This window comes from Taudactylus pleione, unplaced genomic scaffold (assembly GCF_031769625.1).
Source record: "Taudactylus pleione unplaced genomic scaffold, aTauple2 ptg000113l, whole genome shotgun sequence".
Taxonomy (NCBI): Eukaryota; Metazoa; Chordata; class Amphibia; order Anura; family Myobatrachidae; genus Taudactylus; species Taudactylus pleione.
The window spans coordinates 14,978,330-15,004,193 of NW_028284515.1; the positions used below are offsets into that span (position 1 = coordinate 14,978,330).

A 25,864-nucleotide genomic window follows, 5' to 3' on the forward strand; every position below is an offset into this window, starting at 1 on the left:
GATAATAGCTAGAATCTGGTTGCTATGGGCAACATATCCGATTCTAAAAATCCGCACTTTAGTAAAAATACCCCACAGTGTGTTGGCGTGTGTGACACCAGGTTTTAATGTGGTATTTTATACAAAAGAAAATAGTGGACTACATTTCCCGTCTGACCCTGGCCCTCGCACATGCGCAGTCGGATTGTGACGCTTCTCCCAGGTAACCGCTATCTCCATGTAACGTTAGGCATCCGCTAGGAGTGCCGGGGAGGGGCCTGGCGAGGGCGTGTCTGTGTTACGCCCCTTCTATTTGTGATTGACATGAGCTCTTCTCCCTCATTCTGCTATGACTTGCAGCCTAGCCAATTCCAGCAACCCAACCGTCTTGCGGGGGAGGGATCATTCGCCTTGGGGGCGTGGCAGTTCCTAGCAGGCTAGGTTGTGGCTTGTGTTGGTTAAAGGTAGTCTGTGACGTCGCTGGTGGTGCAGTGATGGAGAGAGGGGGGAGCAGCCGGTGACCCGGGGAAAGGGGCGGCGCAGGCGCGGGACCGGCGGCGTGTTACGGGTTAGTAGCCTGGCACCGGTATGGATGGCCACCAGCTCACAGCTACGGATGGATAGAGGTGACCTGAGCGCCCCGTTTGCGTGATAAGCTTACCCCAGCTGAGTACGGGGTTATATGGGATGTCAGCAGCTCTGGGCTCCGGGTACCACTGAGGTCAGTGTGTGTGTGTATGTGACAGTGTACATTGCAGCTCAACATCCATCTCCAGCCATAAATCATGTCTTCTACAATGGCACATATTGCCTCTGTCACTGTGCATGCATTTCCATTGTGATTCATTCTTATGGCTGTGTATATACATATATGTGTGTATGAGCCATGCACATAGGTTTCTGTGGAGACATTTATATATAATATGTCAGGGGCATGTGTGTGATCTGTCTGTATAGGCTGAGCAATGTAGATGATGAACACTATGAAGGGAGCTGTGTGTATAATAGCCTGCACAGGGAGAGAAATGTGCTCTGTATAATATGTATACACACACATAGTAGGGAGGGGCCCAGCAATCTGCTATTTCTTTATTGTACTGGAGGCTTCCCCTCCTCCCCTGTCATTACTGAGCATTGCATGACCAGGAGACCCCTGTGGAGAATTGAGAATCCCCTATTGGTAAAGCAGTTTTCCCTAGAAATTCTGCAATTCTTTATTTATTTGGCAAGTTTGATCACACTATTGTCTTTTTCAGAAAGTGTGTGTTATCTGTGTGCAGCATCTACACTGCTATTGTACCCAAACTATATTGTCAAATGAGCCATGCTGAGTGCCTTTCACAGTGTATTATTCAGGTTGTTACAGTGGCAATTGGCCACTTTGCTCCTATATGGTGAATATTGTGTGGTTTGGTCAGTGTAAAGGGGCCTATCCATTACACGACTTTTGGAATGATCCGACCAAAACCAGGAGGTTTTGGTCGCTTTGTTCACAAAGTTGTGTAATGGATAGCCGGCAAGGACCAGCAATGCGCGTGCACACTGGGTCCTTGCCAACCCCTACTATCTACGGAACATGCTGGTCAACCTGACGATGATCGTCAGGTTCCCCATGTTCTGAGATAGTAGGTCAGGATCCCGCACTGATAGACGATCAGTGCGGACACCGCACCCAGCAACCTGGAGGACTGAACGGTAGTCGTTCGGTTTTTCAGGTCGCCTAATGATTTGGCACCTTACGGAGCCGATCCCAGGAATCTTGGAGAAAGCTTCTTCTAAGCCAGAGGTTCGCAAACGCGGTCCTCAAGACACCCCTACAGTTCCGGTTTTAGAGATATCCATGGCACTAATGAAGTCACATGTGCTCAACCATGAATGTCTCTAAATACCTGAGCTGTTGGGTAGCCTTGAGGACATAGTTTGGGAACCTCTACTCTAAGCTATTAACGTCGTTGGTGGCAGTTAGCGTTTTGCTGGAGGCCTCTTAGATAAGTGTGTGCATATAAAGAGGCCTATTTATCAACGAGTTTTATCATACGCAACGAGTGATAAAACTCGTTGTGTATGATAAATGGTGCTCCAGCCAATCGGCTCCCAACTGTCATTTTTTAAACAAATGACAGTTGGGATCTGATTGGCTGGAGCACCATTTATCATACATAACGAGCTTTATCACTCGTTGCGTATGATAAAACTCGTTGATAAATAGGCCACGAAGTCTGGTTTACTCTTCATTGTGGCTGGCCAAAGACATCCAAGAGTGCCCTGTATTTAGGAATCATGGAACTCCTACGTTATACGTCATATGTCAGTTTGTATACAGATGATATCTATACCATGCCTTTTCAATATTCATTGGTGGTGTGAAACTTTGCATCTGTTCAGTATGTTTTCCTTGTGCTGCTGCAGAAGTCAGACATATACAAATGTAGTGTTGGTGCATTATGTGTGTATACAAAAACATTGTAATGAAGGCAGATCCTGCAGGCCTCTTGTAGGTTTCTGAAGCTTTCCAATGTTTTCAGTGCTGCAGACTTTGCATAGCAATCCCCTGCTTGTTGCAGCGTGTAAATAACCCCGTAAGCTCTCTGTGTGCCAGAAACTTTGCATTAAAAGAGCGATATTTAAAATCTGGGCAATGTGTGAATGATAGTGAGGCGAGAGCTCTGCGGTAGGGAGCAATGATGAGTATTATTGAGTAGCTAATCTTGTTGCTGTGTGGTAGAGATGACAAGCTGCTCTTACTACACTACTACAGCATCCACTGACAGACTACATATACCCTCTCTGTATCACTTTTTAGTGTGGATGTTGCAGATTTGCTACGTTTTAGTAAGTCACCAGGTAGGCTAAAATATGAAGTTTTTCCAAGATCTATTTTCTGCAATTTTTTATTAAAAATCTAATTTTTTTTTTTTTATTATTTTTATTTTGAAGCCAGCTCTAGATCTTGTTCTTTGATTCACTCAGTCTGTCACCTAACATTTCACCATCATTTTGCTGACCGTCCTGTTTTTACAAGGGAGAAACAAAAATACTATTTATAGCTTTAAATGCTCTTTTACAGTGAGCGCAGTTGCTGAAAAATTGCTTGATGTCTTAATGCTTTGCAGTGTAGCCTATTCCTGTAGCACTTTTACTGGGGTGGAGCTATACTTTAAAGAGCAACAAGGATATACAGCTCTAAACATCATACCACTCTATTTGTGGGCCGTGCTAAAGATGTATTCCACAATAATAATGCAGGGCAAAATGACAGTGTAAAATGTATCAATATTCTTGTTGTACAAAGTATATATTTCAGTTATACCCCTTTTTCCACCAAAAACCGGGCTCCAACACGGGACACTGAGCACGGGTCAGAGCCGGGTTGCTGGACACGGGTCCAGCCATTCACACCGGACCCAGGTCTTCTGACGTTACAGTGGACGATTGGAGATGATGTCCTCTTCAAGCGCTACTGAATCCAGCCAATCCACTGGTTGAATGCATGGCCTGGGTCATGTGAATTACATCGGACTGTGACCCTGGTCACATCCAATGTCGAATTCCCGGGTCACTGGATCTGGGTTAATTTTAAGGGACCCTTCCACTAAGCTGCGCCCGGGTAGACCCTGCAATAACCCAGGTTATTGAGGCAGTGGAAATGGGGTATTATTTAAAAAAAAAAATACAAAAATAACAATAATCAAGGAATGCAGGAAAGTTGAAAATACCTATTAAATTTATATGGTACATATCATTTCTTTTGAACAGTCACAGCAGCAGTCATATGTGTTTGTTCCACAACAAACCTAATGGATGCTGTCAGGTTGAGAATGTTAGATGTGAGTCAGATTTCTGCAGACTTTGCACGCCGTGGTTCTTACAGCCAGGGACTGTGTCATCTAACAAGTTTAAGAGATATTTTATCAATCTGTCAATAAAAACTTGTTAAAAAAAAAAGAGATATATCCACCCTCCATCTAAATCCGTAGTATTGTAACAGCATGTTCTTAAAATAATTTGTACTGCTTATGGACTGCCTAAATGTTATATAAAATATATATCCTATCTTTATTAACATATACTTGTGCTATTTATTGTATTTTATTGTTCTCGTCAGTCTCTTGTCTCCTTAATACATAATTGTTTCTCTACCTAGCTGCAATCTTATCTCTCTTTATTATTAAAACCGAAATGTATCATAATGTGGAAATTTCAATCTACAATTTACAAAGTAATACATTACCAGCTGCAGTAAAACCATTGGCAGTATATCAGGAGATTGTTAAGGCCAGGGAAGGATATAAGATATTATATATATATATATATATATATATATATATATTAGTGCTACCTACCCACAAGCAGGTTATGACCTGAGGCAGTGACGCTGTGTTATATTATAGCCTAGTATATTGGCCCTTACAGGGATTCTATACAGCCTATCCTGACCAGGGAAATCTATTGTCTTTGGTGTACTCCTTAAAGATCACGAAGCCACAGACTGGCCACGGGTTATCCATGCAGTCTTTGTCATTGTTAGGCAACATGATATATTTCACTGGATTCCCTAATGGGACCCTAATGGCCTGTGATATCACTAAAAGGGTGCACATTACCATTGTGAGGAAACATCACATAATGAGATTCAAGGTCAAGCACATGTTCATGCATTCTGAGCAGGAGGCAAAGCATTGACACTTCGATATGGTTACTCGTCAATAAAAGGTAATTTTAATAATCTGTAATATGTCATGTTTTATTTTTATTTTTATTTAGCTGTGATCAGCCAGGTGTGTTATGCTACTCAGGGCCCTTCATATTTATAAGGTGTGCTTTGACCAGTGTCTTATCACCTGAAGGGGTTCAGTCTATATCTTCTACTCACTCAAGATGTCCTTTTTTGAAATGGGTGGTGAGGTGTGGCAGGATGGGATTCCGCCAGGGAAGAGGTCACCTACATCAGAAGCAGGAAATAGCTTTGCCACTTTCTTACATTGGGTGGACTTATGCCCTTTAGCCCAGTATGAAGGAAGCTACTAAGAGGAAGTAGTGTAGAATGGTGTCTCACTTTGTGCTACCTTCTGCAGGTGTAAATACTGTTTATATTGTATAACAGCGATTGTCCCAGGAATTTATTCCCCGTTTCTCCTGTCACCTCAGTCTCTCTTGCACTTGTCGACCCTCAGTCTCTCTAGCTGTCCTGCCCCTTGTTGCCCCCCCCCCAGGTGTCCTGATGTGCACCACACACGAGCACCTATGAGATTACCTTTTTTTTTTTTTTATCAGCAGTCATGTTTATTATATAGGTAAGCCCTTACTTTCCTTTGCTTCATCCACCGCACTCCTCTTCCTGTATTGCTAGATTCATGTTCCTGCTCTTTGGTTTATTAAGACTGTATCTGGAGTCCTGGCTAGGTCACTGCCCTCCACAAGTTGCTGTTAGTGTTTGGATTGAGTGAAGTTCTGGTCTTTTTTAGTATTGAAAAGTGCTATCATTAAGGCCCTTGACAAAAAGATCAACTTGCTCCAGGAAGAATTACAAGACTGGAGCTGGTGATAATAGCAGGAGCCTTAGCAGACACAGATGGAGTTTGTGACCAGACTCTTTGGGGGTTATGCAATAGGTTCAGAGAATATGGAACCAATGTGATGTTAATGAGCTCGCCGCTACATTGACAGTAAAGTAAAGGCAATCAGTTATAAGGCAAAACCAGCCTTATAACTGATTGACGCTTTAAATTTAATGGCGCACTCACCGAAATTACATTGGTTCTATTACCTCGGAACCTATTATGTAACCCCTTGTGTCCACTGTACCAACAGTGAAATGCTACTTATCTTGAGGTGGTATGAATGATCATTGTGAAGATGTGGGAAGCCATGGAGTGAGTGGTATATAGTGAAAGGCGCATGTGCAGTGCGCAAACATCAGGCCACTTGCGAGCGCACAGCGCGTGCGAGCGGCCCTGAATCAGCTCCATTGTCTGATGTGTCTTATGCTGATTACACAATGAAAGATATATTGCCCGTTCCATTGAACATGTGATCTATCTGTAGTGTAGCGGTCATTCTAGCACCCTGCACCTGTCACAACCCGTGCAGTTCCTCTTTCCTGCCTGGTGTGTCGATCTCTGCTCTGGTGCTTCTAGCACACTCAGCTGATGCAACAAACTTCTGATATACAGACCAATGTGTGCTTAAAGCACCAGAGCAGAGAGCAACACCCCAGGCAGGAAAAAGGAAGTACACAGGTTGTGACAGGTGCAGGGTGCTAGAATGAAGACTAGTAGTGCATCAACGGGTGTGTACAGACGATATGCCTGTGAACAATGTAGTTCAGACATATCGCATCTGCCCTGCAGCACAGCCAGTGCCAATATATCTGGCTGCCTGCCAACCACCCATACACTTGGTCCAGGGACCCGCCAGTGACTGACATGTCTCAACTGGCTGGGCCAATTTAAATGCCCGTCCAGTTGCCCACATTGGCAGAACGATTGGTAAGTGTGTGTGTGCACTTACCAATCGTTAGGTAGGTTGGCCGACCTGTCGGCCAGGTGTGTACCCACCTTTAGTATCTGACGGAGTGAAGTTTTTGAAAAATGAATTCAAACCCTTATTATATTTCTAGCACGTAGGTTCATAAACGCGGACCCCAAACAGTTCATGTTTTCCAGGTCTCCCCACAATGAAATACTTAGCTCCACATGTAGAGCTTTCAAAATGTGTCAGTGAGTATGAATACACCTGTGCACCTGCTAGGTGGCCTGATAAGCGTTAACTGTTTGGGGTCCTGGGGACCGAGTTTGGGAACCACTATTATAGCACATTATGATATACCAGTTAAATTAGATACTTAACTATATCAAAGCAAAGACACCTTTTTCATTGGCAATCAGTCGGGTAAGTATTAGTGTTCTTGCACATGAGGATTTTATCTAGGTACTGTATGAGAGTAGTAGTGCTATGACAGCCTTATGTTAATAGTCCCAACAATGTGGCCCATAGTGATACCAATGTGTTAAGGGTGAAGTCCTCCAAATAATAATCTGCCCTTTAGCTGGGATGTGTAATGGGTCCTGGGACTTGAGTGTCCGTGACTGATGCAGCTTAATGGCAGTGCGCACCACTCGGAAGTCCATCCTCAAATGGGGCGCTGACTACAAATTTGTGAGTAATGCGATCCACTGTGGAAACATGCAATGGTGTTAGCGGTGTAGGAGACAAGGCCGGGAATATACTCTTAAAAAAGTTCCTGGCAAGGAGAATGAAACCCGTTAACCAGAGTGTACTCCCTGCCTTGTCTTCTACAACGCTAACACAGTCTTAGCACTACTACTCTTATATGGTACCTAGATAAAATTTTAAACTCATTCCTGAAAAATTCTTACTCTGCGGTCAGCAACAGCCTTATTGTGCTTTCAGTGCCTTGCAAAAGTATTCACCTCCCTTTGCATTTTTCATGTTTTGTTGCCTCACAACTTGCAATTAAAATGGATTGTTTGAAGGTGTGCATCATTTCATTCACAGAGCATGCCTACAACTGTGAAGTTGTGTTTATTGTGTTATATTGCGAATCAAACAACATTTAGGACAACATAACAGAAAACTTCAGCGTGCATAACTATTCACCGCCCTAAAGTCAATACTTTGTCGAGCCACCTTTTGCGGCAATTACAGCTCGCTTTGGATAAGTCTCTATGAGCTTGCCACATCTTACCCCTGGGATTTTTGCCCATTCCTCAAGGCAAAACTGCTCCAGCTCCTTCATGTTGGATGGTTTCCGCTTGTGAACAACAATCTTCAAGTCTGACCACAGATTCTCAACTGGATTGAGATCTGGGCTTTGACTAGGCCATTCCAACACATTTAAATGTTTCCCCTTAAACCACTAGAGTGTTGCTTTAGCAGTATGCTTCAGGTCATTGTCCTGCTGGAAGGTGAACCTCCGTCCCAGTCTCAAATCACAGGCAGACTGAAACAGGTTTTGCTCAAGAATATCCCTGTATTTATCACTATCCATCTTTCCCTCGACTCAAATCAGTTTCCCAGTCCCTGCTGCTGAAAAACATCCCCACAGCATGATGCTGCCACCACCATGTTTCATTGTGGGCATGGTGTTCCTGGGGTGATGGGATGTGTTGGGTTTGCGCCAGACATAGTGTTTTCCTTGGTGGCTGAAAAGTTAAATTTTAGGCTCATCTGACCAGAGCACCTTCCTCCATACATTTTGGGGAGTCGCCCATATGCCTTTTGGCAAACTCAAATCGTGTCGTCTTATTTTTGTCACTAAGTAATGGCTTTTTTCTGGCCACTCATCCATTAATCCGAGCTCTATGGAGTGTACGGCTTATTGTGGTCACATGCACAGATACAGTCAGGTGCATAAATATTGGGACATTGACAGAATTTACATATTTTGGCCTCTATTCACCACCACAATGGCTTTGAAATGAAACAAACAAGATGTGCTTTAACTGCAGACTTTCAGATTTAATTTGAGGGTAATTACATCCAAATCATGTGAACGGTGTAGGAATTACAACGGTTTCTATATGTGCCTCCCACTTTTTAAGGGTCTCTGGGAAAGGTAAAGTTATCAGGAAGCGGCACAATCAACCAGGGCAAGTTTAACATTAGGGCTGACAGAGCTACAAGCTTAAAGTCGCCTCCCACAAATAGGCCCAGCGCTGATCAATTAAAAAATGCAAATCGATGTCCATGACTTGATATAACATACAGGTGTGTCCTCGTACACCTACCCACAATACGCCATGCGGGGCGAGACACCTGGCATGAGTGAGCCGCCTCCAGGTCTTGTGCGACTCTGCTTGCGCTGAGCGTAGTTTTCCTCGGTAATCCGTTTAACTCACAATGTGATGCGACTAGTACACAATATTTGACAGTTGTTTATCTGTGATTTCATTCTTCGTCTCCTGGCGGTATGATGCATGCACAGACCTAAAACGTCGGGCAATTGCGCGCACCTCTGAATCCGACCCTAAGCCTATACTGTATGTAGTTAACCAGTACTTATGCAATTATATTTTTTGACTAATATTTGTTGGCCCATTATTCTATATGGCTGTTTGTGTGCGCACCGAGACACTAACATGGTTTAGGATCTTTCTTTTATATTCTGAGGTAGCATGCGTAGTGCTGAGGTCAATTACCCAATACATTTCCCAATTTCGCCTTGTTAGAGTCTGTGAAGTAATTTGTGACTGTGTCATACCAGGCTTAGATTTGCTGGAGGCACTTAGGACATTTCCTCAGCCTCGGTAGTGGCACATTTGTTTCTGCTTGTTTACAGCCTAGCAGTTTTTTCTATGTCCCTTCATTGTATCACATACCTGAATGTCCCCTATAAACGTGTTTTTAAATAATGCAAGTTATATCCTTTTGTGCATCGCCAGATCATCAATCTAGCACAATGTTTTTTTGAGAACCTGGCTAACAATTGTGCTTAATAACTGAGTGGTACCCCCTAACATCGCGCTAAGGGCCTGATCCGCATGCTATGTTGGTTTTCCACTAGGCTGCGGGAATGGCAGGACGGGGAGGGACGCCTCTAATTTGTCTCTCTTGGGGGAGTGCCCTGCACTTACGGAGGTGCTGAACTTCCCTCAAGCTCTCCACTCATGGTGCATAAATGCCGTGCTCTTGCGTCTATTCATCCTGGTCAACTTTTCCTGCCTGCGGGACACGGTGGCCCGCGGGTGGGGAAGGCCGAGAGCATGCTGTTTTAGCGGGACGCCGTTAAAAGGGCAGGGTGCATTTTACTCTGTTAAAATCGGGCAGTGGACGATTTTAGTGGGAACACTACAATTTTGATGTCTATATTGTGCCATTTTATTTTTACAGTGCATGTGTCTTAAGTCACAGCAGGCATGCCTCCCGATTAGTGTTCGTACAGAGTCGCAGTTGTGATCTCAGACGGGGGATGCTGGTGTCAGAACTTCAGCGCAAGAATCCGGACAGCAGTCGGATTCTGAAGCTTCCCGCAGCCTGACCTGATGTTGGTCACGTAAGAGGCCGGGAATCTGCGTCTGCCCATGCAGACCCTGGGCTTGTCCCTCCCTGAAAAGGGGGGGGGGGGATCTGTAAGCGAGATCGCAGGACCCGGCGTTCTGCACATGCGCAGAAAGGCTCCTGTGCAGACGCAGACCCCTAACAATTGGAGATGCATGTTAATCGTGTGTACAAGTAAGCAGACTTGGTGATGTCTTCATAGGAAATAGCAAAAGCCATATAATGAGCATATTGTATGTTGAAGATTCCAATTACACAAATGTATAGGTCAAATATTGAATAAAACCTGGTCAGAGTGCCATAAATGAGGAGTGTGACCCTATAGAGGCTTTGAGTTACTTGGCCTTCGGTCACTCTGTGTGTGTGTGTGTGTATGAGTAGTAGCATGTCACTGCTGAGTACTATGATGCACAGAGTTGTTGAAGCAGTGTGATGTTGTGCAGACAGTAGAGGAGTGGATCTAAGAAGGATTGAAGAGGTTATTAATGTCTTTTATTTACGCCATGAGTGCTTCGTGGACCAGCGTACCAGTTGTCTTTGCCATGACCTCCTTAGAGAAGTACATGCTAACTTCAACAGACCAGAGTACTCTGGAGTTAACAGATGAATCACCTGTGTTTTTGTGAAAAGCACTGTTTTAGCAACACACATACCTTAGAAGTCTCCTATACACTGACTGCTATACTGCAGTCCCATGGCCACAGTACACAAATCACTATGCTGGAGCTGGGCTGAGCTGCACTGTGACCGGCAGTTGTCCTTCTTCTACTTTTATGAGCAGGAGAAAATCTAATTTTGTTAGAGTTTAGCAAATGTTCACGAAGAAATGCCACCTTTTATATATTGCATAATTGTGACATCATAGGGAATTGTAATATCTGAATTGCTGACATATCCAATTGCCAGGTGATCCTTCATGAGGTATCAAGCTATGATAGTAAGGGATGTGGTCAGAATGTCGTCATTCAAAATGTGGGCACTTTAGTGTTGACCTTTTCCGTCAAAATGTTGACATATACAAAATGTGGGCATTATAAATTGTTGACACATGAAATTATAGTTAGGCTGCAGTTAGGGTCAGACTAAAATAGGTCTGTCGACACTTTTACTGTTATTCATAATGTTGACATGGTGAATAACTTGTTGACCTATGGCTACTTTGGGTATTCCTATGAAAGAATAAAGTGTTGGATTTACTTGTCGACATTCTGATTGTCAGCATCCTGAATGTCGGCATGTCATACCGCACCCATAAGTCATGCTTTTCAGGAATATTTTGATGAGCTGTAGTATTTTCCATTATTACTAGTTTTATGTTATGTTTTTCACTATTGGAGTCCACGGGGTATATTTACTAAAGTGAGTGTTTTTAGAAGTGGAGATGTTGCCCATAGCATCCAGTCAGATTCTAGCTATTTTCTAGAAATGTCAAGTAGAATCTCTGATTTTAAAAACCCACACTTTAGTAAATATACCCCCACATGTGCTGCTGTATAAAGGTTCATCAGTCATTCCCAAATTTGCACGTAGCTTTATCAATAATAATGCCAAATTAGGCTATCTCTCTGTATATGTATGTATGTGTATGTGTGTGTATGTATATATATATATATATATATATATATATATATATATATATAGCTAGATTTAAAGAAGCGCACTCACCAGACTAGTTTAGAAATAGTAAGACAAATTTCCAACACTTTATTCTTTCTTAGGAATACCCAAAGTAGCCGTAGATCGACGTTTCGGTCCCTGCAAGGACCTATCTCAAGACCACCACTTCAGCATAAAGTCAGCACCATGTTCAAACGTCGACCTACGGCTACTTTGGGTATTCCTATGAAAGAATAAAGTGTTGGAAATTTTTCTTACTATTTTTAAACTAGTCTGGTGAGTGCGCTTCTTTAAATCTAGCTATTGCGGACTGGGTCTTATGGACAAAGCCTGAAGAGCACCCCAGCTGTTGCAGACTTCAAAAAGTGATTGCTACTCTAAGATTTATATATATATCTCCTAAATAGTTAGTGCATTAAAAGCATATTCCTTTAGACTCTTTACCAGGGACACTGGACCTCCTTTACAAAGTGCATCAGAACACCAACATGGGCCTATCTATGCACTGTACGGTACTAGCCTGGTTTACACTCTCGGAGATGCCTTCATGCTTCTAGTTTGCGGAGAGGTGGAAAAAAAACTGGAAAAAGGGAGGTGTAAAGGTTTTAAATTAAGATTTTACATATTCCTCCTAAAATATGTCTTGACTTTGCCTTATTCATGGCTTAGATTAGTCATGAGAGTGAGGCTATATTGGGACTGTCTTCTTTTACATGGGGCACGATTGTGTTCTAGAAAGCATTAAATACAGTGTAGACCATAAGTGTGGAAACCCCCTTATAAAAAGGAAATGAGTAAGGAGATATTAATCAATTGTCTTCACATGTGATATGGGAGTGGGGGAAACTTTTTAGGGTATGTCACCAGTATGGCGGCCATCTTAAAGTCGGCTATCTTGGATGCCACTCTAATTTTTTTTAAAAGAGAAAGTAGTCATGTGACCTATCAAAGAGATGCAGAATTCCATAAGAAAAACAACGGTGTTCTTCATTTTTGCATATCTTTATTCATTCTTGAGTTTTAACATAACTGTTATAGGATATATTTCAAGTGCTGTCCACCATGTTGCAGTGTCAAGGCTATTCTCTTTTCCCATTCCTGATGAACCATGACCAACATGTCTGGCTGAATCTGAGCACAAGCATCAATAATATGTTGTTGCAGATGATACCAATGTTGTATCTTCACAGCATAAACGTGTTCCTTTAAGGAACTCCACAGAAAGAAATTCAACGGAGTTAAATCTGGGGATGTTGGCGGCCACTGGACTGGACCTATATGGCCAAACAACCTTTTGGGAAACTGCACATCAAGATATTCCCTGACAATGAGTCCATAATGAGGTGGGGCTCCATCTTGCTGGAAGAAATTAGAACATGACCCATCCTCTGATAACAATGAGGGAAAAATCTCTTCATCTAACAACCTCTTGTAACGTGCTGCTGTTACTGTTCCATCAATGAAGAATGGTCACACAATACGGGTACCCACAAACCACACCATACCAACTGTTTTGCCGAGGCTACAACCCTACAGGCATCCATCCAGTGAGGGTTTGTCTCTGATCAGTACCTGTGGTTCTGTTTATTTACCTCATCATTGACAAAGAAATTTGCCTCATCGCTGAACAATACCTGGTGTGGAAAATGAGGGTTCAGTTGAAGTTGTTGTGTTACCCAGTGTACAAACTCCACCACACGGTCTGGGTCATCCACAGTCAGGTGTTGCAACATCTGAATCTTATAGGGGTGTCATTTATGTGCAGACAAGATTTTCAAAGTGGCCGTATGACTAACCCCACATTCACCAGACAGATGACGAGTGCTACATTGTGGACTCTTTGAAAATGATGCCCGCACAGCAATTGTTGTTGATTCATCTGTAACAGTTTTTGGTCATCCACTTTTTGGTTTATCTGCAACTGATCCAGTTTCTTTAAATTTAGTAAAGAGTTTGGCAAATGCACTGTGAGTAATAGGTTGGCTATTTGGGTGATAGGTTGAAATATTTTGCAATAGCACGTGTGCTTCGTTCTCCAGATATCAAGACAAACTCAATACGTTCTGTTTGTGTTAGTGCCATTGTCATTAATGTCACTACCTGCAAAAGAATTTCTCAGATAAAACTCGAGAATTAATAAAGATATGTTAAAACGAAGAACACCATTGTTTGTTTTTCTTATGAAATTCTGCATCTGATGTGAAGTCACATTTAAAAAAAATAGTTGAGTCCAAGATGGCCGACTTCAAGATGGCCGCCATACTGGTGACGTACCCTAAAAAGTTTTTCCCCACTCCCATATCATGTGTAGACACTAGATTAATATTTCCTTACTCATTTCCTTTTTATAAGGGTGTTTCCACACTTATGGACCACCCTGTACATTAGGAAAAGTGCATCTAAAACTGTGCTCCTCCTCCAGAGTGACTGGAAGGTGCAAAATGTTTCCTAGTAAAAGTATAGCATGAGACCCAATCACTGCCAGCTCAGAACTGGGACAAATCTTCATTGTGGAATGAGGAGTGCTGTGTACCCGTCTGCAAGATATGCCCTTACGACAGTGCCTTCTCCGCCTTTTGACCTAGTTTTGATCATTTTGCTCCGTAAAATGATTTCTTAGTTTTGCACCCCTCCACAAACAAGGCACACCAGTGTATCTGCCCTCAGTCCGCTAAACTTCACCCATCTGTTGGTGCAAACTTCTTCTTCTACACAATTCCACCATCTGTTTCAGCAAACACTTACCCTTTGGCTGAAATCTAGAAGTGCCTGTACAATTATGTGCTCATAGCTTCACCACAGATGACTTTACGCAGCAATTGTGCCATTTTGCATTCATAGATGAGGCTCAGTGAAGTCTGACTAAGCCATCCCAAAAATCTCTGCTAATTGTGTGTGGGTGTTTAAGGTGAACAGAGGTCAAAGCACTCTAAAACATGGCCGCCAGTGTGAAAACCTAAACCAATAGTCTGCCCACACAAATGTTTGTCTAGAAATAGAATCCAGAACAAACAGGGTTTACAAACACACTGATCTGTTCATAAATGTAATTAGGAGGTTGCGTTGGTTTCATATTTTAAGTATTCACTGAAACGTTAATTATTTAGGGTCTCATAGTTGCAGTCCTAATTCCTGTAATCATTACTTAGCTGCACAATATATATCGCTAATGAAGGTAATGTTATTTTTCTCTGTAGCCTCTGGGTAAATGGGAGCCACCTGTGGGAGACGGATGATCTCCAGGGACGTGAGTTGTGCCTAGCAGCTCCACAACCAAGTACCATGAGTGGGGGAGTGGAGCAACCGGACATCCTCAGTGTGGGAGTTCTGGTTAAGGAAAGATGGAAAGTGGTAAGTAAATCATTCACTGTACTGTCTTGTACTCTATATATTGTTATCATCGTGTTTCTCCGTGCAGCAATATTGCAATGCAGTATTTATCTTGACTAGTCTGCAGGGAAAGTAGTGTGATTTAAACGATAGTTTGGACAATAAAAGCTTTATCTTAACAAAAAAACATGAACCACTTCTGATAAATCGGCCGTGGGTTCCTTTAAATACAAATGACACCAGTAGTGCCCTTTGTATTTGTGTTAACATTGCAATGCCCTCAATATTAACTGCACCGTTACACCACGTTAGTTTTCACAAACACAATCGGGCTAATTTACTAACATTGCACTTGGGAACACAACATTTACTAAAACCACAGACATGCAGCTAGTGTTGGGTTGATTGCAAACTTGCTCTACAGTAGATGATTTGGCAATTGCTTATTGTGGTTCAATTATTTTTTTTTTGCACTAAACAGAAGCAGCAGCTTAATTCATGAATGGCATAATGTTGGTGCCTGTATGACAAGATGTTAGTGGTAACAACACTACAGTGGAAAGCAATGACCCTGTATAGGGTGTCCATCACGCTTTGATTAAACCCTTTATTTCCTATAACCTATTGATCATTTACCCCATTTTTGTATCTTAATTTAACCAGCTCACCAAAATGTATATCTGCATTTTTTTTATTTTTTTTTGCGAGAAGAGAAACTGAAACACATGAGACGTGGATCTACTAATACAGTCTGAAATTACACAAACATAGCAGTAATATGAATACTGGAAACCATTTAACTTTGGTAGAACACTGTAAATATGCATTTGTGATCCCAGCATTGCGACCGAGGTCGCAGGCTGGTATAACCATCTGTCGCAATGGTGGATGGTGCCGGGCTGCCAGGCAGCTGAGTAATCCTCGGCTTACACAGGCTGGCTGGCTGTCTTCCGAGGCCAGGAAACTGCCTCTGTGGACGCAGCCCCTGGCCTTGACACTCCCAAAAAACGTGGAGGACACGCTCCAGGAAAAAACGGGACAGACACACCCCTGTTCCCGGGAACGCCAGCCGACCCTGCACCACCCCTTAAATGCCTCTGCCTGTCAAACAGACAGAGGCCTAGAAGGGGCTGCGTGCAATCACGCAGGACCCATTCTGCACATTCACACTGAGCTGGTCCTGCACTCTTGCATGCAATGCTGAATTAGCCCCTCTATTCCCAAAGCTGAATCAGGCACATTGTGCTGTGTACAGTACATAAATTACTCAGCAATGGAGGAATCCAAACATATCACTTTTTCTGCAAACATATATATATTTTTTTTTTTTGCGAGAGCTAAAGCAAAGAAAACTCTGATGCAAAAATATCGTTAAAAGCCTACATTACTGAAGATACAGAGTAAACATATAGAGTATTCATGTATGTTTGTCATGCAGGACTGAAAAACATTACATTTGATTGTATACTCTAAGCAAAAACCTGATTGCAATAGGGATCAGGGGTACCTAACCCCCACCTCCCTGCACCCTAAACCTAACCCTCCCAGGGGGGTGCCTAACACTAAACTTCCCCCGGGGGTGCCTAACCCTATATCCCACCGGGGTAACCTAAACCCCACCCCTTCTCGCGCAACTATGAGGACATGCGACCGTGCTTACCACTTTTGGTCCCGCGTCGTTCTAGATTTTGGCGTCTGGATTATGATAGGCGTTGGTATTTAGAAGCCTATTAATAATCCCTAGCCAGCATTCTGCCTTTGGGATTGCAATATTCAGTTCTTAAAACCCAGTTCCATCCAAAGCTGAGATCTGCATTTTGGTTGGAAAGCCAACACAATGTTACACAATGTAGAATATGACTTGACTTGTGTCTGGTGTTCCACTTGATCTAGCCAAAGGTTTGCAGCAATCTCACTGTTGCCTTTTAAATGAAAGTCCACCTCTGCTAGAGGGGGGCTGCTATCTTCCCACCGCTAGGGTCTTTCCTTACTCCTACTAAAGCAGGTTTTTGACATGAATATTTAATGTATGCAGTCCTCCCATAACTACTGTTTAGGCAATGCAGTGTTGCCAAATTGACCTTCAGCTAAATATTAATTGAGTTGCTTAAAATATTTATATTTTTTTCTGTTTTTCAGATCTATCTAATATTTAATTTGTCTGTACTTCTTTTTTTAAGAACTGAATGAACCTTGGGCTTGTTAGGTTCCTTATAACAAGTAACAAATGTGTTTCAATTGAGGAGTCTGATATTTGGTTAAAGATTTATATTTTGTGTAGAAATGTATATTAATGTATGTACGGTAATTGGGGTAGCAACATTCATGTTTATGATGATCTTTTATACAATCCAATAAATTGTGACATTTTGAATAGGTGGGTTTAGCTTTTTTATTTTTTTTTTATGAGATTTTTTGGGTGTATAGGCCTAATATTAGTTTTGAATTACAGATATAATAAAGTGTATAGTACTTTATTGTATAAATGCAAAAGAATAACTTTTGCACAGTACTGTATGTCCAACATTATCGGGGTTTATTAGTGGCCCAAATGGGTTTCCATGCTTCTTGGTGTAAACAGCTGAAGTTGGCGTTTGTTAGATCCCTTTTGCTCTCACCGTGATGTCCTCCATGGTGTGAGGTCTGCGGCAGTCCATAAGTGCGGCCTACGATTTCTTACGCGCTTCCTCCAGTCTGCTCTATAACGGTATATTCTGGTGCGAAACTTCTTACAGTATGACTTTCAGGCCAAAAGAAGTGTAGTAAGAAAATGAAATAACAAGCAGCAAAATTCTACGTCACACTGATATAATGTAAAACAATGAATGATGTTGAGATCTTCTATTCTTTATTCAGTTGCTCAATTCCCTCTCACACTGGGGTACGTTACCATTTCTCCTCCTCCCACGGTCGGCTTAGATTATGCAGCTGCTGTGGTGTGTGGCAGCTGTTACTCAGTCACTAGGGGTTCCTTTTTATTGTGATACACCATGTATGTCTCTCTAAGGCACTGTGCAGAAACAAACCTAGGGCCTGATTCAGCAGCGATCGCAAATGCAACTACGTACACAGATCAATCGATTGTTAGCATATGCGCATTGGCTGCACTGGGCGTGCGCTGCGATTGCACCGTGACTATGTACGCACAGAGGAATCCATCGCAGAGTGAGTGACAAGCTGTGAGCGTTTGGGGGTGGTGACGGGGGAGCGGTCATAAAAATGCAGGCGTGTCTATCCGTTTGATCGCCGTTGCTTGGGCGTGCGTAAATTAGCCACTGTGATTGCCTACGCAGCTTTAGAGCCCACCGCGTGTGCAGAGACTTGTAATATCTGTAATCGATGGTACCGATGTTTACACAGAAGAGCGACCTTGGACGGGGGTGAGAAAGCAGCAGTGGGCGTCTTTGTGCCGGCGATGCTTTGGCAAGCATTAGCATATTTTCGCAGCTGCGTTTCGTGCAATTTCGCAGCTGCGAACGCAATAGCTAACCTTAGTGAATCAAGCCCCTTGTTCATGCAGTGTTAAAGTGTGATGGGGCACATTGGGCCTCATTTCAGTTGTGGACGCAATGCCTATACTTACCCAGATTGAGCGACCGTTAGCCATTGAGCATCCATGTAAGCAGCACTGTGCATGCACAGCGATTGGTTTGTGATTACGCTCACACAAAGTGAGTGATGGGTAGTGTTTGGGGGAGGTAGCGGGGTGGATGGAAAAACAAAGGCGTGTCTGGAGCACGCTATGTCTACGACAGCTTAGACCAACTCAGAAGGCTGAGGGCTGCCTCATCTGCGTTCGCTGGTTCTGGTTTTGAGTGCGACCGACAGATGTGAGATGCTGTCAGTGGGCGCCTCTAAGCACAGGACAGCAAGTAAGTCATTCGCATATTTTCGCAATTGCATTCCATGAGAGATCGCAGCTGCAATGGCATTTGCGTCCACATCTGAATCGGGCCTGTTGTTTGGTGCAATTGAACTATGAAATGGCTGCAGCCTTTATACCAAGTGTTGATTACGTGTGATAATCTAGCTACCAGAGATGTGGCCTCAATGAGCCATGCGGAGCGAGTCAGCCCCCGGGTCCCCTGCGAATCGGCTTGTGCCGACTTTCTTAATATGCATGTTAGTTACAACTGGATGTGACAAACCACTTAATGAGACTGCACTGATTAATTTGATATGCGACTCTTGTATATCTGTTTGCATCCGAATCTGCATACGAAGCATGGCGTGGAAAAAAGCCACGGGCGCTGTATCGTAGCACTTCATATACAGATTCAGACTCCGCCACACTCAGATATACAAGTGTCAGATATCAAATTAATCAGTGAATTCTTGTGAAGCAATTTGTGACATCCGTTTGTGACTAAGATGCATGTATGGGCAAAAAGACACTTGGCGGGATGACGGGATGTGCAAAGAAGGTCTTTTTGGCACTGCTGCAGCACTGTATGAGGAAACCTATGTACATCCCTCATGTCTTCAGTGACCCAACATACACTTTCTTGAGTTAAAGGGTCACTATGCTCAAACTGCATAATGTGTTTACACAGTGGTGTAACTACTGCCCCCGCAGCCCCCGCGGTGGCTTGGAGGCGCTGGGTAGCTTGGGGGCGACAGGGGCAGTAGTTACGCCACTCAGTGGCCGAACTCCCGTAACTACGGAGGGTGCAGGGGGTGCGGTCGCACCCCCTGCACCCTCCATCTGCCGGGCGCCCGCTGAGTGTGTTACCAGTGGGCGCCCGGCTCCTATTGAAACCCCCGGCGGCAGCCGGAGGATGGAGCTCACTCCGTCTTCCGAGTCCCTCAGGGCACTATGGGAGTGACGTCATGACGTCACTCCCATAGTGCCGAGGAGCGGACGCTGGGGACGGAGCTCAGGAGTGAGCTCCGTCTTCCGGGTCCCGCAGAGCACTATGGGAGTGACGTCATGACGTCACTCCCATAGTGCCGAAGAGCGGACGCTGTGGTATGGATGGCAGCAGCACTGGAGCGGCGATAAAGGTAAGTGGTTTTTTTTTTATTTATTTTTGTGTGTGTTTTTTGTGCGCGCGGGGGAGCAACCACAGGGGGCTCACTACTGAGGGCAACCACAGGGGGCTCACTACTGAGGGCAACCACAGGGGGCTCACTACTGAGGGCAACCACAGGGGGCTCACTACTGAGGGCAACCACAGGGGGCTCACTACTGAGGGCAACCACAGGGGGCTCACTACTGAAGGCAACTACAGGGGGTACTACTAGAATGGGCACAACTACAAGGGGCACTACTAAAATGGGCACTACTTTAATGGACACAATTACAGGGGGCACTGCATAAGGGGCACTATTACAGGGGGCACTGCATAAGGGGCACTATTACAGGGGGCATTGCATAAGGGGCACTATTACATGGGGCATTGCATAAGGGGCACTAGTATAGGGGGCATTGCATTTTGGGGCACAACTACAGGTGCACTGTATAAGGGGCACTAACTTGATATACACAGTTTACAGGTTATAAACTATGTTCCCAATAATCTGGTTCTACCCGGACATAAAAACTGCAACCTGTCTTGAGCTGAGGTGACAGACTGGCAGGAGCAGAGAGGAGGGTTGGTGAAGTAGATCTGTCAGGGTGGGATGTAATGGGCATTACTGTTTGGCATAATGTGTATTTGCCATTACTGTGTGCACAATGTGCTATTAGGGACATTATTGTGTGGCATAATGTGTAAGGGGCATTACCGTGTGACATAATGTGAAATAGGGGCATTACAGCATGGCATAAATTTGTTATAAGGGCTTTACTGTATGTCATTATGTGTTATACGTGGCATTATTGTGTGGCATGTGTAAGGGGCATTGCTGTGTGGCATAATGTGTTGTAAGGGGCATTCCGGTGTGGCATAATGTGTTGTAAGGGGCATTCCTGTGTGGCACACTGTGTTATAAGTGGCATTACTTAGTGTCATAATGTGTAAGGCACGTTGCTGTATCATGTAACCACACACACCTTAAACGTCGTCTTTGGGTGTGTTTTGATTTTGGGCAGGGGGGCGCCTGAAACTTTTTTGGCACGGGGGAGCAAAATTTATAGTTACGCCACTGTGTTTACATTCAAGGCACCCCAGAGAGATGATCACATTCTGTAGTTTTGTTAACCTCCACCAATAATTAAAACCTGAATGAGGAGCAAAGAAGTGAGAAGTAAATGGCAGAAATTCAATAATAACACTGCTACATCAAGCAACTTAAGCATTGATTGATAGAAAAAAATAATGATAGCAATATGTTGTCTGTGACCGTGATAAATGCTTTCCATTCGGAGATGTGAGGAAATTATTGAACATGTGTAAAACCCGTTCTGCCAATGCAATCACTTTAATGTCAGATTAAGCCTTCATCAGATCTTTCTCTTAGGTGGGTAACATTCTCCAAAGTTATACCTCTGTGCTCTACCTTTTGATATGCTGATCTTCTTGTTGATTCTTTATTTTTTTTTTTTTAAATTCTTTTTACTGAAATATAAGACATTCCAAAAAATGTCATGCGGTAGAAATAGAAAAGACATTGCAAAATTATACAATGGAAACTGTGACATAACAAAAATAAACAAGAGCATACGTTTGCCACTATCATAGTAATTATAAAAATATAGTAAAATATTAATACACAGGTGTCAAGGTAGATTTAGATGAGTAGCAACATATGAAAGTAGACATTGATGGGCAAACAGATGGTCAATACGATGAGGTTTAGAAGAAAGAGTGGAGTAATGGGGAAGAGGGCAAAGAGGAAGGGCCAGTCAGCACTAGGTAGCTGTATAATCTGTTCATGGTATGGGAAGAGCGAGGCTATATAGTAGTTAGGGGGAGGTTCAGCCCCAAAATGACTTGTCCAAAAGGACCAAGTTTTGCCAAATTGGTCCGGAGTGTCATTAATAACTGATGTAAAGCGTTGTAATCTATATGTGGACCCGACAGCGTTGATGGTAGCAGACAAAAAGAGTGTTGGGGCAGAAGATTTCCAGCAAGCTGTGATTTGACATTTGGTGTGTTTAAAATATGTTTGATTTTTGCTGTGGGCGCAAAACATTAGGAATGGGTTGGGATAGCAAGGTGTAAGAAGGAGATGTGGGAATTTGTACATAGACTATAATTCTAATAAATTTATGAACCTAAGACCAGAACTGCTGAATAAGAGGACATGTCCACCAAACAGGGCCGTAGCTAGGGTAGTGCGGCCGTGGGCGTGCCTGCCAGACGGAGGCGTCCCATGGGAACGCCTACCGTCTGAAGCCGGCCCCACTGACATCACTAGTGATGTCAGTGGGAGTGATTTTGGCTCTGATAGAGCCAAAATCACTCCTGGCCTTGCGGCTGGGAAACCCGACCGCAGGGTTTCCCTCGCAAGTCCGATGGTCGCGATGGTCAGGACCATCGCGACCATCTTTTTGCACGCTCGTATATGCTGTGGGTGGTGACCCACAGCTATACGAGCGTCCAGGAGGACGCTCCATATTAATGGAGGAGGGCCCTGATTCAGAGCGAGCGCTCTGGTCAGAGCGTCCGGCTCTGAATCAGGGCCTAAGTACCAACAGTAGTAAAGGTTGTAGGAATTTTCTTTTATTCGGACCGAGATCGAGCTTTTAGCAATTGCCAGCCTAATTTCGGAACTTTCCTCAGGGGTTAGGGTCTCACCCAGATCTTTCCCACGCTATCTCATGCGTTTCTTTGTGGGGTTGATTATGGGAAAGCAATAATTGGTATTAGGTTAGGGGTCTTATTAATGAGGGTGGATGATTTGTGGTGGGAGTTATGAAAGTGTTGTAGTTGTAAAAATTGGTAAAACACTTTTTATGAGGTAAAGAAAAACGAGACTGAAGGTCAGTAAAATCAGGAAACGCTCAAAGAGGTGCAAGGTCAAGAGGAAAAAGAATATTGTGACAGGTCCAATGGTAAATAGATAGGTGATTCATACCCGGGGGAAATGCTGGATTATTTCAAAGTGGGACCAAAAGAGGGTTGGACAAACGCAACTCCTAATGTCGAACACAGAAATCCCATGTAGACAATGTGAAGCGCACAGTCGGTAAGAGTGTGATACTGTGTGGGCGATTATGAGGAGGGCACCAAAGAAGATTAGAGCGTGAGTACATCTGTAAGGTATCTGCCTCCAATAGATGTCCAAATCCTTTGAGTGGGAGGAGCATGCCATAAAACACATGAAGTAAGTTGTGTTGCACGGAAATATTTAATAAGATCGGGGATGCCCATCCCTCCAGAGTCGCGGTGCTTTTGAAGTAGGCACATCTTAATTCTAGTTTTTTTCCCAGCCCAAATAAAATGTGAAATCTCAATTTGGATGTTTTTTTTAGTACAGGGGTGGGGATATGTATTGGTTGTATTTGCCATAGGTATAAGAGACGAGGGAGTATAGTCATCTTGACCACAGCCATATGTCCTATCCAGGATAAGAATAGCCCATTCCAGGCAGATAGATCTGATGCTATCGAAGAGAGTAATCTCTGGAAATTAGCTGCCTAGAGAGCGGAATGTGATTTGGTTAGATAAACTCCCAAGTATTTAAGTTTATCCGCCTGCCACCTAAATGGTTGCGAGGATTGAAGGACGTGGAGTTCAGAGGTTGGGACATAAAGGTTCAAGATTTCCGTTTTATTCAGTTTAGAATTCGAAAATTGGCTATAAAATGAAAGGGATATGTGCGGATTAGTGAGTGTTAAAATCACGTCATTTGCATACAAGACAACTTTGCGATCAGTGGGCCTGATTCAGTGCCGGACGCTCTGACCAGAGCGCTCGCTCTGAATGAGGGGTCAAGACCATCGCGACCATCGGGCTTGCGACGAGACCCTGCGGTAGGGTCTCGCTGATGCAAGCCCTGGAGTGATTTTGGCTCTATCAGAGCCAAAATCACTCCCACTGATATCACTACTGATGTCAGTGGGGCCGGACCCAGACGGTAGGCGTTCCCATGGGAACGCCTCGGTCTGGAAGCCACGCCCCAGGCACGCCCACCAAAGGGGGCGTGCTGTCAGTCACCATCGACAGCATGCCCCCTTTGGTGTGAGACCCCGTGTGACGGCTACCCCGTCGCCGCCGGGTCTCCCGCATGCGCACGACGGAGCTCCTTGACACGAAGCAAGGAATTGACGGGTTTAGCTCGTAGTCTGCGGGCAAGATGTGTCCGCTTTATCAGATTTTTCATAAAATCTCTGACAAACCCATAAAAGAGCCTTAGCCACCGCCTTTAAAATTTTCGAAAGTTGGCCCTTAAGCGCCAGAATTTTTGAGTAAGTGCGCTTTTTATGGTAACGCTGATGAAGTCGAGTTACATTGGCAAGTGAAGACTCAAGTTCAGAAATGCACTTTGGTTTCCGCTTTCTTCTGAGCTGCATGAGATTATTTAATGAGTCGCGAAGGGTAGCCTTATGGGCCTCCCATAATATAGAGGGGGAGATGTTAGGAGTGGCATTGCTAGGAAAATAATCTGTTATGGCTTTAAGCAATTTCAACAATGGAAGCTTTTTTTTAAAAGGAGAGATTCATTGAGATACCAGCTACAGGCGGATGGGTGTACACCTGAAGAGGAGAATTCAAGTTCAATGGCTAAATGATCAGACCAGGAAATGGGGAGAACCCGAGCCTCGAGGAGTTTTTGGGTGGTAGTCCGATCAACAAATAGTCAAGACGCGTGTGGAGATCATGTGGCGGAGTATAATGCGTGTAACCTCTTGCTGAGGGATATAAAGTTCTCCATGCATTGTACAGATCATTAAGAGCAATATGAGATTGAAGAAGTTTAGTCAGTTTGGTATGGTTGTGAGGTTTGCGGCTTCGATTAGATCTATCTAAAGTAGAGTCTAGAGTAACGTTAAAGTCTCCTCCTATGATCACAAGGCCACCGGGGAATTTGGAGAGTTGGTTAAAGAAAGTAGCAAAAAGGGAACCCTGCTGCAGTATGGGAGCATATAAGGCAAGTGTAATCGGGGATTGATTAAAGGTACTAGAGAGGACAATATAGCGGCCGTGATAATCCGCTAAAGATTTGTCAATGGTAATAGGAAGATCACGGTGTATCATAATCGCAGTGCCCCTATGCTTGGTAGACATATTGGAATAGAAGTCCTGGGGGTATTGTTTGCAGGCTATAGATGGGTGATAGGCCTTAAAATGTGTTTCTTGCAACATTACAATGTCTGGTTTGCGACGGTTACAAAATTGAATAGCCATAGCTCTTTTAGTGGGTGAATTTAAACCGTTGGCATTTAGGGAGAGTATGTTAAGCTTCATGGTGGGTAATTGAAGGAGTAACAATAAAACTGTTGTAGTAGCAGCAATGACTGGCTAAGGGGAAGGGTTTGGGGGGAAGGTACTTAAGGAATGGAGTTGAGAACCCCTTGTCTAGACCCCAACTTGCCACTGTCATTCACTGTCAAACCAAAGTGTTTCAATCCGCACAGAGATTTTCTCAAGGTGTGGTGACTAGGGGGTAAATTTACTAAGGTTCAATTTAGGTAGATTTGTGCTCTTCCTGCGACTTCCCCATGATTTTGATTATCAGATATTTAATAAAGGCAAACTGGCATTGAAGTTGCATGTCAAACATGACTTTTGACTGCAATAGACTTCATCCAAATATCGTATGGTTAACATTGGTAAGAATAGAAATCGCGGATTTACAAAGAATAGTGTTTGTCAAAATCGCTCCTAAGTTACAACACAATGCACAAAATCAGTAGAAGCACTGCACAGATCAGGATGAGACAGAATGTAAAGATGGCCCTGCCCAAATGAGCTTACATCTACGAGGTATGGGAACACTTGCTGTATAAGGAAGCAGAATAACAACTATAGCTGCTGCTGGGGAAAGTGCTTGTCCTATTGTAAGGTAGTGCCGTTATCAGCCATAAATA

The 25,864-nt window shown here is 43.6% G+C and overlaps 1 protein-coding gene across 2 annotated transcripts in view; it reads left to right on the top strand.

Annotated features, from left to right (window-relative positions):
* The first annotated feature begins 536 nt into the window (after window positions 1-536).
* TTBK2 (tau tubulin kinase 2) overlaps window positions 537-25,864 on the top strand; it is a 112,990-nt gene continuing 87,662 nt past the window's right edge. For both annotated transcript variants that reach the window (XM_088471338.1, XM_088471339.1), the window contains exons 1-2: window positions 537-700; window positions 14,814-14,967. In XM_088471338.1, coding sequence (XP_088327464.1) covers window positions 14,899-14,967 — 69 coding nt within the window. In that variant the 5' untranslated portion in view covers window positions 537-700; window positions 14,814-14,898. The remainder of the gene's footprint in view (window positions 701-14,813; window positions 14,968-25,864) is intronic.